General features: G+C 45.0%; 5 protein-coding genes across 5 annotated transcripts; 3 read left to right on the top strand and 2 right to left on the bottom strand.

Annotated features, from left to right (window-relative positions):
- Window positions 1-273: 273 nt before the first annotated feature.
- Window positions 274-8,040, bottom strand: BYT42DRAFT_565980 (uncharacterized protein). The gene is made up of 15 exons (XM_051567914.1): window positions 7,795-8,040; window positions 7,560-7,728; window positions 5,664-7,472; window positions 5,448-5,598; window positions 5,000-5,391; window positions 4,636-4,934; window positions 4,240-4,561; window positions 4,072-4,175; window positions 3,904-4,011; window positions 3,660-3,830; window positions 3,476-3,598; window positions 1,697-3,410; window positions 1,289-1,633; window positions 556-1,106; window positions 274-496 (listed from the first exon to the last, which is right to left on the bottom strand). Exons 1-15 carry the CDS (start codon window positions 7,987-7,989, stop codon window positions 476-478), a joined length of 6,474 nt encoding a protein of 2,157 aa, XP_051424566.1. The 5' UTR covers window positions 7,990-8,040; the 3' UTR covers window positions 274-475.
- Window positions 8,041-9,461: 1,421 nt separating this feature from the next.
- On the top strand, window positions 9,462-11,289 carry BYT42DRAFT_300079 (uncharacterized protein). Its single transcript, XM_051562906.1, has 4 exons — window positions 9,462-9,467; window positions 9,613-10,053; window positions 10,134-10,191; window positions 10,283-11,289. The coding sequence occupies exons 2-4, from the start codon at window positions 9,859-9,861 to the stop codon at window positions 11,119-11,121; spliced, it is 1,092 nt and encodes a 363-aa protein (XP_051424567.1). The 5' UTR covers window positions 9,462-9,467; window positions 9,613-9,858; the 3' UTR covers window positions 11,122-11,289.
- A 296-nt stretch (window positions 11,290-11,585) lies between these two features.
- Window positions 11,586-12,786, top strand: BYT42DRAFT_644104 (uncharacterized protein; the record flags this gene model as incomplete). The annotated part of the gene is made up of 4 exons (XM_051572631.1): window positions 11,586-11,973; window positions 12,037-12,137; window positions 12,206-12,632; window positions 12,699-12,786. 4 exons carry the CDS (start codon window positions 11,586-11,588, stop codon window positions 12,776-12,778), a joined length of 996 nt encoding a protein of 331 aa, XP_051424568.1. The 3' UTR covers window positions 12,779-12,786.
- Window positions 12,787-15,648, bottom strand: BYT42DRAFT_565984 (uncharacterized protein). Its single transcript, XM_051567915.1, has 17 exons — window positions 15,422-15,648; window positions 15,241-15,350; window positions 15,178-15,185; window positions 14,896-15,088; window positions 14,660-14,823; window positions 14,457-14,584; window positions 14,336-14,394; window positions 14,245-14,282; window positions 14,105-14,172; window positions 13,938-14,039; window positions 13,772-13,880; window positions 13,668-13,710; window positions 13,441-13,615; window positions 13,269-13,364; window positions 13,155-13,204; window positions 13,004-13,086; window positions 12,787-12,938 (listed from the first exon to the last, which is right to left on the bottom strand). The coding sequence occupies exons 1-17, from the start codon at window positions 15,545-15,547 to the stop codon at window positions 12,841-12,843; spliced, it is 1,650 nt and encodes a 549-aa protein (XP_051424569.1). The 5' UTR covers window positions 15,548-15,648; the 3' UTR covers window positions 12,787-12,840.
- Window positions 15,649-16,103: 455 nt separating this feature from the next.
- Window positions 16,104-18,288, top strand: BYT42DRAFT_565987 (uncharacterized protein). The gene has a single exon (XM_051567916.1). It carries the CDS (start codon window positions 16,285-16,287, stop codon window positions 18,097-18,099), a length of 1,815 nt encoding a protein of 604 aa, XP_051424570.1. The 5' UTR covers window positions 16,104-16,284; the 3' UTR covers window positions 18,100-18,288.
- The last annotated feature ends 3 nt before the right edge of the window (window positions 18,289-18,291 follow it).

The following is an 18,291-nucleotide window of genomic DNA, read 5'->3' on the forward strand; positions in this document are numbered from 1 at the left end:
AAGATTGTCCCGTTTTATGCGCGAATAACGATTTCGAGACAATGGGGGGGGGCGCAACATTGTTCTACCTTCCGGCTATGATCTACCCAAAGGAAAAATTCGCTTTGTAAAATGAGATCTCGTATCCTCTTTGGGGAAGTTATATTCAGCCACAGTGAATGTCATACGGAAACACGGGCCGATCCTTGCGCCACCCAATCGGCGTTTGGAAGCTCAACTGCAAAGCAGAGACTAATTCCTTATTTACCAAATTAACGTTCATCCGACTTTGAACTCTGATTCATTTGATTCATCTACGAAATACTCGATTTCCCGAGCATAAAAAATCAAGCAAGTTTGATGTTGATGATGAAATGGAGATATACGAAGAACAATAACGATAACCAATAAATAAATATTAAGCGTATAAATAAATTGCAGGAAAGATCACACTTGAATAAAATACAGTAAGTGGAGAGTAATGAAATTGCCCACCTCATGTTCGTCTTTTGTATTTCTATATTTCAATGTTTAGTTTTCTGGTGTATCACTGTAGGTCAGAGAATTGCAACTTACGTCTTCACTTTGCAGTCGCATGACCGGGTCAATACTGTTACGAAGACCCATCAATACGCTTTGAAGGGCTCCCGTTAATCCAATCATCGGTTTGATGACGGCCACGGGTACGGCTTTGATGACGGTCCTTGCCGCGTTGCCTTGGCCTTGACTTCGGTCGCGGATTTCAGTCGGCACGGCAAAGATGGTTTGAGCTGCCGAACCCAGATTTTTGCTTAGACTCTGATAAGCGTATTGGAATCCCTGAGACACGTCGCTTGGCTGATCAGCAAACTTGCTCACACGGCCACCCGCTGTTTTCCCACTGGAAGAACCAGCCGTGTCAGCATCGGTCACATCCCGTTCCGTTAAATGGGCAAAGACAAACTGCGAGTCGGGTGATCCACTGATAGCTGTTTCCGTGATAGCATAGTCGACAGACGGCGTTCCGGATGACAGTAAACCATCGGCATGTTCCAAGATGACTTGCGTTCCCGATGCAAATCGAGCACTTAGCTTGATCGCTTCTATCGCCGTAGCTCTGGCAAAGGATTGGGTGCCCTTTTGGATACCTGATTCAAATCTTTAGTTAAAACGAGTGAAAAATAAAAAAACCATCTCGGATATGCATCAAAAAAAGGAAACGTTGCACAACGGATTATCAGATAAGAAAAGGAAACGCTCAGATAACCCGTCAATGAAAGGGCAACACTGAAGAATGGATAATCTGTGTGACAAAAGAAAAGCAACTAACCTTTCACAATGCGGCCGTCCTTTTTGTACTGCTGATAAGGTAATAGAATGAGATCAGCTACACCACTGCCGATATTCACGATGGATCGCATAGGTCCAACGCCTGACACCATATGCGGGACTTGGGTTTTCTTAATGTGCGGTAACCATTCTTGTCCTACTTTATCCGCCAATCGTGACATTCCCTTTACACCTGTCAAGCGAATATGGGTCAATTTCATTTCCGCCCCATCCAGGTTGAACAGATTGATCAATTCCAAAAGTTGGCCTTCCTTGATATTGCCGTAATTGATGTATTTGGCCTTGTAGTCCACTTTGAGCGTAATGGGATAAATCTCCACATGTTCTATCCAAAAAGGGTTTAGTTTGACGTGCTAATCTCTATCCCAAGGAGAACATGGTATCTTACGGAAAAATGCGCCATCATCAGTAGCGGATGGATCGTGGCGCGTGTCCACTGATGGCTCTTGAAAGCGAGCAATGGCGTCATTGGTGGCGGCGGTCGATCGCAAATGAGACTTGTCAAATGTAAAATACTTTACGAGAAAGTTTAGTGCGTCTTGGTCCACGTACAGTCGAATAGGCAGTAATTTGATTTTGAGCCGAAGTTCTTGCGTTGGATCTTGTGTCACCGGACGAATACCAGTGATACTGACATCCACCATATTGGAATCTCTTTCGCGAGGGATCGCCGACGCATCAGGCCGCATGTAACCAAGAAACATCTTCCACGATGATGTCTCAATATTATCAATGATTTCCACATCGCGCACGGTCAACCAACAATGAAATCCAATTTGCTCCGTCGCTGGCATCAGATCGAAATCTACTGAAATTCCGAGTAGTCGGATTTCCACTTTGGCTTGACGGGAGCGTTGTCCATATCGCTTGTGTTTGCGTGACGAACGATACGATCGGGCATCAGGCGATACGTGGGGCGGCGCCTGACTAGGGTACGAATTTCTTCGTTCGTCCGAATGTGCTATTCCATCGGAACGTACCGATTCAAAGCTAAAGTCGGACGACACGGAGAATGACGGTGTATGCGGAATAAAGGACGACGGGCGATGGCCTGATCGGATGGATGGTCCGCTGTCCACACTGCTGGTACGTGACATGGGTTCGCCACTACCATACCGCGTGGTGGTGGAAGATGAAGTGCTTTGCGTCGGTTTCACCGTCGGTTCTCCGTAAAATCGGTTGGTGAGATTGGAACGAATGTAGGCCCAGTCGTACCCATCGAACAACTTCCATAAAATGTCAAAGTCGTTCACTCGCACCGACACGAGCGCATTGCGCACATCTACCACCGACTTCTTGACATGAGCTCTCTTGTTCGTACTGTAATAATCTTCCACAAACTCCAACTGATGTGTGTCGGTGGCGAGGACGCGGATTTTATCGTCACTGGGCTTGGGCGCATGCCGTCTTCGCGGCTTGGGCGGTCGACGGGCTAAATGGCTAAAACTGCTGAGATGAGTAATGGACCCGGTCGGAGGACTGGGCGTGGGTTTTCCGCGATTCGAGTAATAGCCTTCCAAAATATTCAACTCCTTGGGGGGTCTAGCCGCCTCGTTTCGTTTCACATGTCGCGCATCCGAGATATGACGAAACGTGTCTTCATCGACGCTCGCCAACATGTTTTCACTTTTGGCGGTGGTCATTGATACATGCGATTTCTGCCTCTTTTTCTCCTCGTGAGGTCGTGGTGGCTCATCTGCAGAGGATACTCCGTCTTCTTTTTTCGATTTCGCTAAATGCATGCGATCTCCATCGTTGGTAATATAGGTAATGAAGCTGAGAAACGATTGAAAAGAATCGGCACAGCCTTCCAAAGTAATAATGTTGTTCACCAAATGGATATCAAAATTGGGGGCTCGTATTGCATCGTCGGCTTTGATCTTGACCCGAGTTTCAAGGTGTTTCATTGACAGGACGCAGGATAAACCCAAACTGGACCAGTACTTTCGAGCATCCATGCTCTTGGGTGCTTGATGCTCCATTCCCGCCGTGTCCGAGGCTTTATTCAATTCGGCCACATCATCTATCAGAAGCAGCTCGATATTCTGAACATACGTTTGCACATCAATGATTGGTTGTCCAAGAGTCAACCCCGTAACAACCTAGACCCACGATTCAACAACGCTATCAGAAAAAAACGCCATCAGAACAATGCTTATATACGTACTCGAAAATCGTCTATCACCAGCACGCCCCGTGATGGAATATATAATGGTTTATAATCGATCGATGTATCGAGGACGTGGGCATAGACTTTGATGTATTGAGCGGGCGGGTCAATGAATACCATCTGACAAAAAATACGAAAATGAGGAACGCGTGCCTGCATAGTTACAACAAATGTCCCTTACGTTATCCGGTGCTTTTTGGAATGACACCAGATTGTCGATAAAGCTGGCATCCCCGTTAAATCGATGGCACAGATTGCAAACCACAATACTCGTCATTTTCGTTTGCTTGTTCAGATCGGGATTCGTGATGAGACGCGAAAATAAAGATACCATTGGTGTGTTTCGTTTAACCTTGAGAAGAAAAAAGAATCAGTTACAGTTCCTTCATCAAAAAGGAGAGCTTCAACTTTTTTTTTTTACTTACATTAATAACCTTTGGTATTGTTTTATACAAGAGAGGGACAGCATGGTAACTGTCGGAAATGTCATCCAGTGTAAGTTCGTCAATGTCTAAAGTGGTGATATTTTCGTTCTACGTTTGGGTCAACACATCAATGCACTTTTTACGCACGGTTATGATATAAATGATTACCATGCCCAAATGTTTGATGACCGCAAAATATCGGAATTCTGACAAATGGGCCCGATAGATCGCATCCGTTTCAGAGTCGACAGGATAGCAGAGATCCCACACGGCTACAAATACGTCGTATGAGTATACTGTGTTGTATCACATGTCTTTTTGGCTAATTGTTGTTACCATCCCCGATCACAGCGACCAATGCTAGTAGGCTTGACTCCTGAGCCAGTTGATGTGGACCTAAACGTTCCTGGCTCTGACTAAGAATACTGGATGCCTTCATGGGGTGAATGCCTTCCATCGAATCCAGTCCGTGGTATTCCGAATACGTATCACTGGATGCATCTTGGTAGTTGGAAGGCGAGGGGGGGTTGATCGGTAACCGTGCCAGAAATCGAGGTTGCCACAGCAAAAGATCATTCTGCACAATTTGAACCGTGTCCCATACTTTTTTCTGCAACAGCATCCTTGTCTTTGGGAAATAGCAATTCACCACTACAAGCTGTACCGGTATTAGCCTCTTTCTTCCTTTTTGCCATCAACTGAAATCAAGTGACAAAGCTTGGTGTAATTTACCGAAGTTTCCACGGTTCTTTGCTTGAACATCATGGCCGAGTCGGCTTGATCTTCCATGGGGACATGCAGCTTTTGTTCGCCGTCAAATGCTTCGTTTCGATTCAAATGATCGAATAAATTGGAGGGAATATCGGATCCAGCACCAAAATATCCAGGTCTCGCCGAGGATATCGGATTCAAGCCCGACGATCGCAGCGTGATTTCAAAACTCGGTGATAGCGAGGTCGAAAACGCATTTGATCGAGCCACTTGCTCCGGAGCAATGGTCTTGGCGGTAAACCAACAACGAGTCAACTCATCTGACGACGGTTCACGACTATTAGATGATCTTGGTCACTTGCAAAAGGTCTGGAGGCTGTCTTACCGTCACAGGACTTCATAAATACATTGATACAGTTGATTTCCACATTCACTTTGATGGGTTGTTGTTGAGGTTCGGAATCCAATTGGGTATTTTGGAATCGTTGGTATGGCGAAGCACCCCGTGGCCCGAGTGGTGAACAGTCTTCTCCTGGGGTATCCGGTGCATCGCAGATCGAACTCCACGTGGCCGTTATCTTTTTCAGATCCACACTCAACAAGTCGGCGTGAATACGATCGCTGACGACCGTTTCTCGACTCGTCGCATCACTCATGTCCGGCACATAAAGCAACACACGGATAAATGCACACCGTATGCGAGATTTCTTCCGTTGCCGATGACGTTGCGATGCTAAATCCAAATCTTTGCAAATATTTTGGCCATAGCCATGGTGACTAGATACCCGGTTATTTTTTTTTGTCATGGGCCATTAACAAGGGATATACTTTACCTATTGCTTTCAGGCTTGTCCTCTTGCTTTCGCTTATCGTTGACGTGCATAACAGCGTCAATATAATTTTCCAGTCGATCCAGTATGCGAGGATCCACATGCAATGTGAATGGTTGCAGGTCGGCATTGGTCTCCTGTTCCATCGATGTCGCTAGAGTTGGCACAATTAGCATTCTCCGTCTCATTACCACTCACTCATGATCATTGTTTTTTTACCATGCATAAACCGGTTTGTCTCCTTTGATTGACTGGTTTCCATTCGTATTCGGATTGCTTCCACTCTACTGGTATGGTGGTTTCCGCGAGATAGATGGGGAGCATAGCACGGAAACTCTACATCATCATTGTAATCTTGGCGAATCGATCGATCGAATTCAAGCACGGGGTTGTAGCAGTCGTAACGTGTTTGATAAGAGGAAGGATGGTTCTCTGTAAACGATCGTCCACGCGTGGATGAGTTGGGTCTTTTAATCCATTCATCGAAGCTAATGTCCGATATACGGAAATCAATGACAGATGACAGAGCAGAAACGGAGGAAGATGGGTTCGGATATTTCATGTCGGACGGGGAAGAGCGTGGAGGACGATGAGAGGGAGGTCGAGTTGGAGCGGACGAGGAGGATTCGTTGGTCGGAAACCGTTGGATGCGAACAATCATCTGATGGAGCGCGAGCTTCAAGTGACTGACCGTAGTGGCTGGCGTGGATTCCGTGTTCGTCCACTGACTGTGCGATGAGTCTGGGTCATCGTCATACAAGAAGAAGGACTCGAATTTGGATATTTGGCATTTGAATTTGATGTCAGGGGAAGATGTGCCACGCGGAGGATGAACAGAGCTGGACAAGCTCGATGCGGTGGTTGGCACTTGGGGAGAGGAACGTGCGGGCAGTGAAGTGAAGTCCGGCTTCTTGAAGGTATTAAAAAGGGAATCATGCGAAGGATCGGATGGCAGTGGGTGATAAATTAACTGGTCAAGTTGTTGAGTAAAGTTGTCTCGAGAACCTTCTCGACGCATGGACGGTTGAGTGTTCGATTGACTATCAGTAGCATTGACAGATGATGGCAGAGTATCGGATATGGTATTGAACAGTTCAAGAAGAAAGGCGATTTGACGAGGGGTGGTCACGGTTCGTATATGGCTAATCAACAATTCAATTTGTTTGATAGCCGATCCCGAGGTCGGATCCACAGTGGCAGATGGATAATTGTAAGACGGACGGAGGGTCAACCGAATAAAGTCGTCGGTGCCAAGACTGGCGAAAAGGAGAGCGTCATAAGGTCTGGGAGGGATTTCTGAACAAGTAGTACGAGTGCGAGATGTGGGATGGCTCATGGTGTCAGTGAAGGGTAGAGATGATTGATACAACGAACTATGTCGTTCTTCAGCTTCATAAAACTCGGTTTGTGACAAATCCTCTTCGTCCAGGTGAACCGTGGGGCTCTCGTTGTTGTGACTACCCATAGAATGATAGTCAGGTATGGGGGAAGCGGTTTGCGAATGGCAATGAGATCGAATGGAGATGGTGGGGGAAGAAAATGTGATCACTTTGACAGTTTGGTTAGGTGTGGGCGGTAGAAGGATACTGGATTCCGCGACCGAAGCGGAGGGCGGTGGTGGGGGTGGTGGTTGCGCGGTTGATGAGTGATTCACAAAATCGGGCGTTTCATCAAAATATGCAATCTTTGGAATATGGATATCGAGATAGTAACGGTCTTGCACTGGGGCCATGGTAGGTGAGTGGCGATCAGGTGGCATTAAAGCAGCTGATGTGTGACTGATGCGGACAAGAGTATCCACAACGTCAATCTTGACTTTGGCGAGCATTTTGTCTATCACACGAGTCAACACTTGAAGACCTTCGACGTCCATATCCATAGTGTCCTGAGTATCTTCTTGTTCATGCAGCTGTTGAATGGACTGCCGAAGTTCTTGGTTTTGGTCAGGTTCCATTTCTGTCCTTAAAAAATCATCAGCGAAATGGAGCGAGGATGACATTATAGGCGATTCATCGTCAGCTGCTTGGGCTATAGTTTTATCCACACACACGCACACACAAAAAGTCAGTGTCTGAATATCCGAACGAGTGTGGTGACAAAAAGGTATTGGCTTACTCTTTGGCTTGGGTCTTTTTTTCGTTGGTTGAATCGTCAAATGCAGACCATGCATCTTGAGAGCGATATCTCCGCTCCAAAAATTGGCCCACGGCAAGGATGCGCTTATGCTTGCCACCCGTCCTCCCACCAGTTCAAATGGGGTATCGATTATACACTCATTCAGGGTCTGGGAAAGCGGTCGATTCACAGTTAGTTGGAGGGTCCATGATAGCACTGGCTGATAATGTTTTACCTGTAGATTAAGGTCTAGATCTCGCAATTCGACAGAGCCATTGACGAGTTCAATGTCAAAGTTATCGAGATCGAGTTCATTGGTCAAGAACTGACCAATGGCTTTCCGCAGTAGGAATTTATAAAGTCGTTTTTGAATGTTGGTGGGCAAGGCGAAATTCGTCCAGCCCGAGGATAAGTAATTCCAGGCTTTCATTTCTTTTTCAACCAAAGGTAACTCAAAGCAATATGCAGCGGAAAAAGGCGGTGATTTATTTTGTGGTCCTTTTCTTTTTTTACTTAAGTTCCTTTTTTGGGTGCAGAAAGATTTGTTCATCAGTCGCCCACGCAGTGACTGAGACGATGATTGGTTTGTGCATATGACTCTCCTGACGATAACGGAAGGACCATGTCATTGTTCAGGGCAAAAAACAAAAGATACATGATGCAATCTATCTTAGTGACATTTGCTCGCACTTTTTCTCAAAAATGGCTTGTGAAAACATACTCAATTGCAAAAGTCGCCATTATTCTCGTCCATCATATGCCATATATGGTAAGCATCTCCTATTTTGCATTTTAGCACTTTGCCTGATGACGGTGGCGATTCTTGCTAAAAAAAAAGGCATACGTAACCTTTCTTTCTTTAAAAAACAGGGTTGCTGGTGTAGTGAGTATCTGAACTTATGTGACATTGATTGTAACATGGCTATATTCAGTTCCTTGATTTCCTTAGCTCGAAACAATCATTCTTTTGATATACAGTTGCATTGTCTAATTTTCACACGGCTTGATTCGCGGTCTATATTTGACTAAAGCTACTCTTTTCTTCTTATACACAGAGTTGGGAAGATTGGCAGTTTATCTAGCAATCTGGGTGGGTTACTTGAAGGAATACTTGATTCATTTTTTTCCGATACGACCTTGGTCATTGGATGGGTTTACAAGCATTCGATTGCTAGCAAGACTACTATAAACAGCAATAGGGTATATACCACAACTCATGACAGATGGCCTTTGACTGTGTCATGTATATTATTTAAAAAATTATTTCCAAAAAGAAAACAAGGCTAGCAAAGTGCTCTAGGAGGCATCGAATGAAGGACCAGGTGAAAGAAAGCAGCTTCCACACAGGAGCTTGTTTTGTCCTTGGAGCTGTGATTGGTCAAGGGCCCTGTGGCCAAGAATCGATTTATTTAATCTCCGAACAAGTTTGGGTTGTGACGTGTGTGACGACCAAACAAGTGGGCCTTGCTCGTCCTTTTAAGCATTTTCTTTGCACTGGAGTTTCTGGACTGTGATAGTTTTGACAAGGTAAATGGCCTGCTTTTTGGGGGTTTCTAAAGTGGTTATGGAAAGTACAAGTTTTAATGACTTTGTTCTATCTTTTTCATTTTGGATAATTTTTCTGGCCTTGTTTTTCATTTCTGATTGTTTGCCAAATTGCAGTCTCACGATGGAGCAAAATTTATCATCCCAAGCTTCCGAGGATGAGCAGCGGCGGTTACCTGCCCATTCGGAAGAAAAGTCTCAAGTTATCAAAAAAGAGGAATCGGTCGACGAACAAGAAGCGCCAGAAAATTTGTCTGACCAAGACATGGAGGACGTGAAAGAAGAGCAGGCCAAGGAGGAGTCACAACCTGAAACCCAACCTGACGTTCAATCTGACTCACAACAGCAGCAGCAGCAGCAGCAGCAGCACCAGGAACAGGAACACCCATTGCCCCCCGCCCAGTCCCAATCAGAAGTCAAAAAGGTAGAACAGCCACAAGACCAAGAACCATCCAAAGTCAACGAAAACCAGCAACAACAACAACAGCAGCAGCAGCAGCAGCAGCAGCCACCGAAGGAACAACCACCACCATCGGAAGCATCACCACAAGCCACGTCGACGGACCAGACTCAGACGAATTCCCCTGCTGTTGCCTCACCGGCAGCAGAGAATACCAATACGCACCTTGCTAGTCTTTCAACGAATGCTGCTACCGCGGGCGCCGATCTGAACGGATTAAATCTTACCAGCACCCAGCTTCAACAAATTAATGCGGCTCAGGTTCAGGCCATTGCTCAAGCTGCCGCCGCTGCCATGGCCAACGGTAGCAACTATCATCAGCTTTTTGCAAACTTTGATCCCAACAACGCTGCCGTAGCCGCTGCCGCCGCCGCCGCCAATCAGGCCACCTCTTCCTCTCAACAAGCTGTATCAAACACCAATACTCCTTCATCCTCCACCACACAAATCACAGCGGAAATGTTGAAACGAGAATTGATCAACCAAAAGGTACCCACTGAAAAAAACTCTACTCCTTTCCAAGCGTTTCGCCTATTCATTTCCTTTTTTTTTTTTCTTTGGTTTTCAAGGTACGAGCAGATAACCGCGAACGAAAGAAAAGATGGAGAGAACAAAACGAGGAACGAAGTAAGAATTCGTTTTTATTTTCAGTCACATCATCGTAGACAGTGCGCGACAACGTTTTTTAAACGGGGTATCATGTGTTCTCTTTTCATAGACAAGGACAACGATTTGCGATGCCGTGTGAACAAGCGTGCGCATAAACTTTTTGGCAAGGACGACAGCGAACACAAGCGTCGTTGGATCGAGGAGGAATTCTTAAAGCGGCAATTAAAGCGTAAAGAAAAAGAACGTCGCAAACAAGCAGTGAATGGCGCCATTGGAGCCAACACGGGCGGGGGTCACAGTGACAGTGGATCGAGCAATCTGGATTTAGCCGGTGGACAACCACATCTTGATGCTCAGCAATTGCAAGCATTGCATGAGACAAACTACTTATCCATGCTTTGCAACAATTTGGGCGCTTTATCTCCTACGGCGGCGGCCAAATTACTAAGCAACAGCAATGTTGGCTCGGCAGCGAAAGCGCAGGAAAAATCGCAACAGTTGTCCCTTCAACTTCTGGATTTCTTGCAACAACTTCAACAATATCAACCGCAGCAACAACAAGCGTCCACGGAGAATCCCACTTCCACCGACTACCAACTCCCCACCCAGACTTTCAGTACCTCCTCCTCCCCCAATTCATCTGAAACGTCGACGCCCATGCAGCATGACTCCACAAGACCCGAAGACCGATTGGCCGCGCTACTGAGCTCCAGCATTCATTCCGCCGCCACCGCCGCTGCGTCTGCCAACAACTCGCAGCCGGCCACAAAGCAAGAAGGTGAATCGTCCTCCTCGGCGGTGAAAAAAGATAGCTCACAACAATCTGAAGGGAGCCAGTCACAACAACAGCAACAGCAGCAGCAACGACAGCAACAAGGAAGTGGTGGTGACTACCCCATGGATGCCGTATTAACATTGATGCAACTAAATGCTGGTTGGCGGCAATAGTGGGTGTTTATTCTTTTTTTTTCCTTCATTATCACTTTCTCTTTTTTTTTCTCTCTCCTACCCTTTTTTTTATTTTTATTTCTCTTCCCCTTGAATTTATATCGCCTTTCGGTTGGGTTGAATCGATCGAAAATCGTAAATCAATTAGTTACTAGTGGTTACAATGATATGTTGACAGATGAAAAAGGATGTGTTGTCTTTTAAAAAACCACGGCGGGACGTTGCGTGGTCTTAGAAAAAAAAAGAGAAGAAAAAAAAAAGGGAAAAAATCTGAAAAAAACAATGCCGTCATATAATAAATACTTCTATCATCATATCTTTTTACAGAATAAGGAATGCCGACGATGAATCAATCTGTGGTCTATGTAAGAGTCCGAGAAAGGAGCATTTCATACTTGATCCAACATTTCTCGCATTTTTTTTCCTCTTTGCATCATTCTTTCCCTCTCTTTTTTTTGTTCCCTATGAATATTGATCTTTTGAACCTTGACCTTCTCATCTGCATAGCTGAATATCTTGGCGCCAAGGATATTGTTCGGTTGGCCAGTTGTAGTCGAAAATTACTACCGCTGGGTGGAGTGGATTCCTTGTGGAAGCGACTGTGTCGTACAGATCACGGTATTACCTACAATTGTCCTACACAGACTTACCGACGGCTTTACATCCAATGTACCCGTCATGAATTTGGCCGCGCCGCCTGTCGTCACTTGAGCAGATATCGCTTGGACGATCCATGGCCGGAAATATCGGCTGTGAAAATGGACCGGTGGCAGCACATCACCTGCAAATTTTGTCACGTCTCTGGCATGGAGAATATCTTTGTCTGCGTTGATCATCATTGCCACGCCGTAGGTAAAAAAACAGATTGAAATGCCAACCCATATGCAAAATCCTTCTCATCACCTGACCTACTAGTCTGTGATCGGCATGCTCGCCTCCACTCTCGACAAGGAAGCCATGACGTCTTTGTCAAACTGAATATGGCCGAACTATTCTGTCAGATCTGCGTAGATTGGGTAAGTAGAAATTCCTTTGACTTGTGATTTGCTTTATTCACAGTTTCTTCCATTGTATTTTCATCCAGTTGGGTGGCCTTGACGCCGATCCTGCTGAGCAATATTTCGCTTCGTCCATTTGCCAGCAATGGTCGAAAGCACTCTATTCGACCGAAACAGCCCGCTACATCAATTCTCTGCGGGAAATTCGTCGTTATGAGCGGTATCTTCGTTGGGCAGATACGCCACAGCGTATGATAAAGGACGAAGAAGGATTCCGCTTCGTGACGGCCGATTGGATCGTTCAGTGGGAACTGTTTATCGAAGGATGGCGCACCGCCGCCCCCGAACAAAAGATCGATCATCAACCTTATCGCGTCAAAAATGGATCGATCCGACTTTCTGTGCGATTCAATCCCTACTCTGTTGACACTACGGATGTCGTTATTGTATCGACCAAAACTTGGTCCTATTTAATAGAGAGATATGGCATAGAGGGTCATGCCATTACTGAAGGTAAAATATCTCGTGGTCTCGCAATCACGATGACTAACCAACACTAAATCTATGCGGCACTATTAGATGACCTGGTGCCATCGGAAGCGTATCAGAAATGGAAAGATATCCTTCAACGATGGAAAAACAGAGCCATGGCATCATAGAAATAAATAAAATAAGAAAAAGGAAGTACATTTTATGTATTATTGTCATGGTTTGAATGAATTTAGTGCATGGATCGGGCCCGCTTTTTGGTCTCTACAGCACTGGGCTCAATGACAATAGGTTGTTTTTCCACGTTCATGGCTTTGAGTCGACGAACCGCTATATAACATTTAGAGGTTATCTATGCTTGAACATCTGGATAAACGTTATATGTATTTTTTTACCTCGATCGAGTGCCAATTCAATCATGCACCTTGCCTTGATCAAGGAAATCAAAGGCCAAGTGGATCGTTCTCCATGCATAATCCTGGCGTTGTACGTAAAAAGCATGTGAATATGTTTTCCCATTTTGTTGCTGTGGGGTTCATAAATTACCAGTAAGCGAGCGATGCATGTGTTGGATTGGAAAACAAGATATTGTAATCCTAACGTCAAATCAATGTTATGATCATCTCTCATCGTGTCACAAGCATGGGTTGCATGAATTACCGAAAGTGCTAAATGGGGAACAATATTGACATTGCCCGACATTTTTTGCTCAATGAGTCCCCGGAAAACGCGGGGCAGCAAGTGAAGCTGATTCAACTAGAAAAAAGGGAAAAAAAAGATAACGGTTTAGATAAAGAATCTTTAGACAAGTAAAGACCTCACCATGAATTACCTGGTATAGTCGGTGTTTCAATTCACTAGCAGCGACATACACTAGTTTATTCCACAGCGAGGCATGCTGAAGGTTATCGGCCTTGGAAATAAAAGGGATAATATATGGACTGGCCTGCGAGACGATAAAATGGTTCACATTGAATAATTCCGAGAGTCGGTAAAGTGGTGTCTCACTATCATATTTCGTCAGCCTCGTGTTGGTGATGACAATGGAGCTCTCTTTACCTTTCCGTTGGTGACGCTTCCGACCATTGATTCCACTTGACAGCTGTGAATTTTGATTTGTCAGTTATTTTTATGCGAGGCAGACATTTTCTTTTTAGACGTACCTGATGGATTCCATTTTACAACGTTGCCATTCTTATCCTTGGCCAGCAAATCGCAGCTTTCAAATAATCCCACAGAAGCAGTAGAACAGCATGCAGCACTCCATATCAACTAGTTTGTTTTCCGTCAACTCTCACTAGCTTATCCGTATCGGACGGTTTGACTTACAACATTGGGCGCTGTTAAATGGTTCAGCAATTGAGGGACTTCTTGGGTGCGGCTTGAGGATACACTGATATTGAGAACACGGTTGGATCGTGCGTACGCTTCCTGGAAAATTCAATCCACCGTTGAAATCCAATGCAGTATAAATAATCAACAGTCCCAAAAACTACCTCAAAGGTCAAGTCGCCCACGTTGGCTCGAACGCACTCTTGAAGCACCTTCATATCCATCAAGTAACCTTTTTTAAAACCGAACCATCATCAATTGAACTATACCGATGATATAGAAAAAAAAGCTGGTACTGGCTTACCATGCTTTAAAAATCGTGTAATACGTCTTCTGATGTGCCTGAAATAGATATGTTACCAATAGACGTGGTCGACTTTGCATTAAAGAATTACCCTTGATCTGTCTTTTTGGAAAATGCGGTCAGATTGATCCCATCCGGTTGAAGGACATGCTAAGTAAGACCTGTATCAGTTACGTATGTCTTTGTATTGTCGTAATGAATATACTTCTCACCGGCAATTCATCGTCTGTATGAATGCAGATCAATGCAGCAATCATGGCGCCAATCGCTGTACCACTAATAATACGTGGTAATAAACCTTGTTCATTCAACGCTTTGACCACGCCCAAATGGTACAATGCTAAGAGGCGGCAAAAACACAAGCGTAAAGAGTTCAATGGATGCTCTTCATTTTTCTTTTTTTTGCAAAACATACCAAAAGCGGAGCCGCCTTGAAGAACCAGAGCTGAGCAGCCAAAACCTTGCCGACTGTCACTGAAAAACTTCAACTTCGCTTGCTGATTAAAGCCTCTTTTGCTTTCAATGTATTCAATGAGCTTTACAACTTCGTCCATATACTCTTCCACGATATTCTTGGTTCTACAAGTGTCAACGGTTTTTTAAAAAATTAGATATCGGTGGCGAAGGGCTTGCAGTAACCAAATGATTTACCCATAGTATGAATGAGAGAACAATTTCCTCTCACAAATGCCACCAAAATTTCGGAGCAAGCCGCCTCTCAATAGATAAATGACGCATTCCACGTCGTCGGATGCACGAGCGTTCTGCAGATGCTCAAGCCGCGATGAAATTAACTTGTAGTCGTACAGTCGTGACACAGGTTGCGACTTCCAAAGATCATTTTCTGTGTATTGTGTATTGTATCAATTTTCGTCATGTCATTGTTCATCTCACCCAAAAAAAAAAAAAAAAAAAAAAAAGAATCACGCTTACGTAAAAGACTAGAAACAAAGTTATTACAAACCAATGTGCAAAGCAAGCATATACAACACTTACCTATCAAGTTCTTGAGCTTGGGTACGCCAGGATTCATAATCATCTGCATGTCGCAGTGAGTGAAGCAGCCGATTTTCAGGCTTGTTGTGCTTGATTCTGCGCCATATCCTCTGTAACAGGTCAATTGATGTAGAAGAACTATGCAGTATGCAATCACACAGTCCATATTATTATGGCTTACCATCCATGGTTGTACCAAATAATTGTACAAAAGATAAAAGAGGTTATAAAATGCCGTCAGCAAGGGAGCCACCGCATGTTTCAGAGGATCCTGCAAGGTATCCATGACAGCGTTGGAAAGATCCATTGAATATTGATCCTGTTGTGCTTGGACCTAAAAGCGATGGAAAACTTTTTTTTGAGAGAGAAAAGAGAATCAGAAAAGAGAGATGCACGGAGCTAGAATACAAGATGACTGCAATGAAAATGGGCAGCTGTTATTCAGCACGTGAAAACGAGAAAGAAAAAATGCTAATGTAAGGCGGAGTGTCATTGCTCAACTTGCCATGCCATTAAACCTGGGTGTCATGGGGTCAGCAGATCCAAAAATCAACATGCTTCAGCACATGTATCTTTCACACTAGTTCCTTTAACGTATGTCAAGTCCTTATTACGCCAAGTCTTACAGAAATAAAAATAAAAAAGGGAAAAAAAGGTTCCAAATGAACCAAAATATCATACACCCTTTCTCTTGGGCGATTTATAGCAGAGTTGTCAGCCCATGTGGATTCGGATCACGCTTTGAAAATAGAAAATTTAAATACCCTATTGCGAGGGATCACTGCTGGAAAGGGAAGGTCTTTGTGCAACACAAGCCATTACAGAGCGCCAATTATCTTTCCTTTTCTGCCAGACATCCTTAAGTCGATTATATCGAAGCATGAATGAAAAAAAGACAGATAATTTGATAGCTTGGTGTGATATGAGAAAATTAGATTTTGTTGATGACAAGGAGGATGGGATAGACAGCCAGCCAAGCCACTTTGGACAGGATAAAGGAACATCGTGTGTGGAGTTTCAACCGGTGAGATTCGTTTTAGTGGAATGAATGTTTTGAGAACATCTTATGCCTACTTTCGAATATTCGCTACTCGACCTGGGTCATTGCGAGCTGTATTACCTTGGAAACGATGCATTTACACTTTGCAAGGACAACCGTGGACACCGGCCGAAGACAAGTTACTGAAAGATTACGTGAAACATAATGGACCACGCTGGAAAGCTGCGGTCGAACATTGTCTGCCAGAAAGAACGCCGAATGCGGTTCAAATTCGGTGGAAAGACATGCTGGATCCCAGCATACGCAGAGGACCTCTCGATGAGGAAGAACGGCAACTGTTGCTTCAAGGCGTACAAGAATTGGGTGAAGGCCACTGGGCTGCGATTCGAGACAAATATCTACCCAGACGTTCCTCGCGACAGTTGGCCAATTTATGGCGTCTTTCCCTTAATCCAAAATATTCCCGAGCACCGTTCACGGAACAGGAAGACGAATTGATCCGCCAAGGCGTAGAAAAATACCGTCATCGTTGGGTCAAGATCGCCAACGAGCTGCTGCCAGATCGCAGTCCCCACTGGATTCGCATGCGATATGTTAGGGTCTTGAAACCGTACATCAACGCTGCCCCTTGGACCGACGAAGAACGCAATCTCTTATTGCGTCGCACCTTGATCTATGGTCAAAAATGGAAAACCGTAGCCGAAGGATTACCCGGTCGAACCCCGTTCATGTGTGCTTACATGTGGAAAAACAAGGTCGATCCCGGTTTGAAGAAGGACGTCCACTGGTCACCCGAAGAAACTCGTCGGTTCTGGGAGTTGACGCAACTCTACAGTGGCAACTGGGCTCGCATCGCCGCCGAACTACCTGGTCGCAACGAAACCATGTGCTACAACATGTTTTACGGTCAGGGCGTCAAAGTATTGGATATTCTCTTTCACATTGAGCGTCAACCCAACCAAACCTATGGCGAGTGGAAACGAAGCGTAGCAGAACTGATGATTGCTTGGTTGGATGGAAAAGTCGACATCACCGCCGGCAAGGATAGCAGCTTACAGATTACCTCCAAAGATACCCCGTCCACCGCGGACGCCCCAGCTTCCATCTCCAACCCATCGTCGTCACCTGCGGTCGATGAAAATCCCTCCACAACAACTTCCGATATACCTATTGCCACGTCATCATTGCATACTCAACCCTCGGCTACTCCAAAGATCAAGAGTGGCAGATGGACCCAAGAAGAACCTAACGCAGTACAAAAGTCCCGGGATGAAAGAAATGGCCCAAACGACGAAATTCTAAGAACAACAGGGCAATCTCGCAAAGATACGTTGCCGTCGCGGAATAATGTGAAAAAGGGGGAACGATTTTCCGAGGCCGAGCGAGAATTGCTTCAAGAAGGGGTCGCTATGTTTGGTCACAACTGGATAGCAATTAGCCAGTCCTATCTTCCTGACCGCACGCCGGATCACTGTAGACGAGTGTGGAAACAAAGTTTGTATAAGGCCGGTAAATGGTCCGATCAGGAAGATCGCGAACTTTTGTTTGCTGTGAACCGCGTGCAAGAGAAAGACAATCGAATCTCATGGAGCAAAGTCGCCAGTATGGTGCAAGGACGATCCCCCACGCAGTGTCGCTCACGATGGCGAGTCACCTTGCAACCGGGCCTGAAAACAGGGCCATGGGCATATGAAGAGCAAATCCATCTGTATGAAATCGTCGAAACATTCCGCCTTCGTGCCCACAAAGGGCGTAGTCTCTGGCATGACGTGGCGCGGGAACTGAACACCGGACGATCAAGCCAAGCTTGTCAAATGAAATACAGACAGATGGCGAAACGAACCAGGCCCTATATCTAGCATTTTTTTCATCATGAGTTCAGTGTGTATGACACGAGCCAAACCATTCACACGCATACACACACACACCTGCATACACACACAAGTCAATCAATCATAGAGCAAATCATTCCTTTTCTCATTCACTACCGGCATTATCAATAAAGCGAACATTTTGGGTCGTTTTAAACAGTCAATTTATGAAAAATTTGT

Source organism: Radiomyces spectabilis (genome assembly GCF_025331425.1).
Source record: "Radiomyces spectabilis strain NRRL 2753 chromosome Unknown BYT42scaffold_5, whole genome shotgun sequence".
In the NCBI taxonomy this organism is placed as follows: Eukaryota; Fungi; Mucoromycota; class Mucoromycetes; order Mucorales; family Radiomycetaceae; genus Radiomyces; species Radiomyces spectabilis.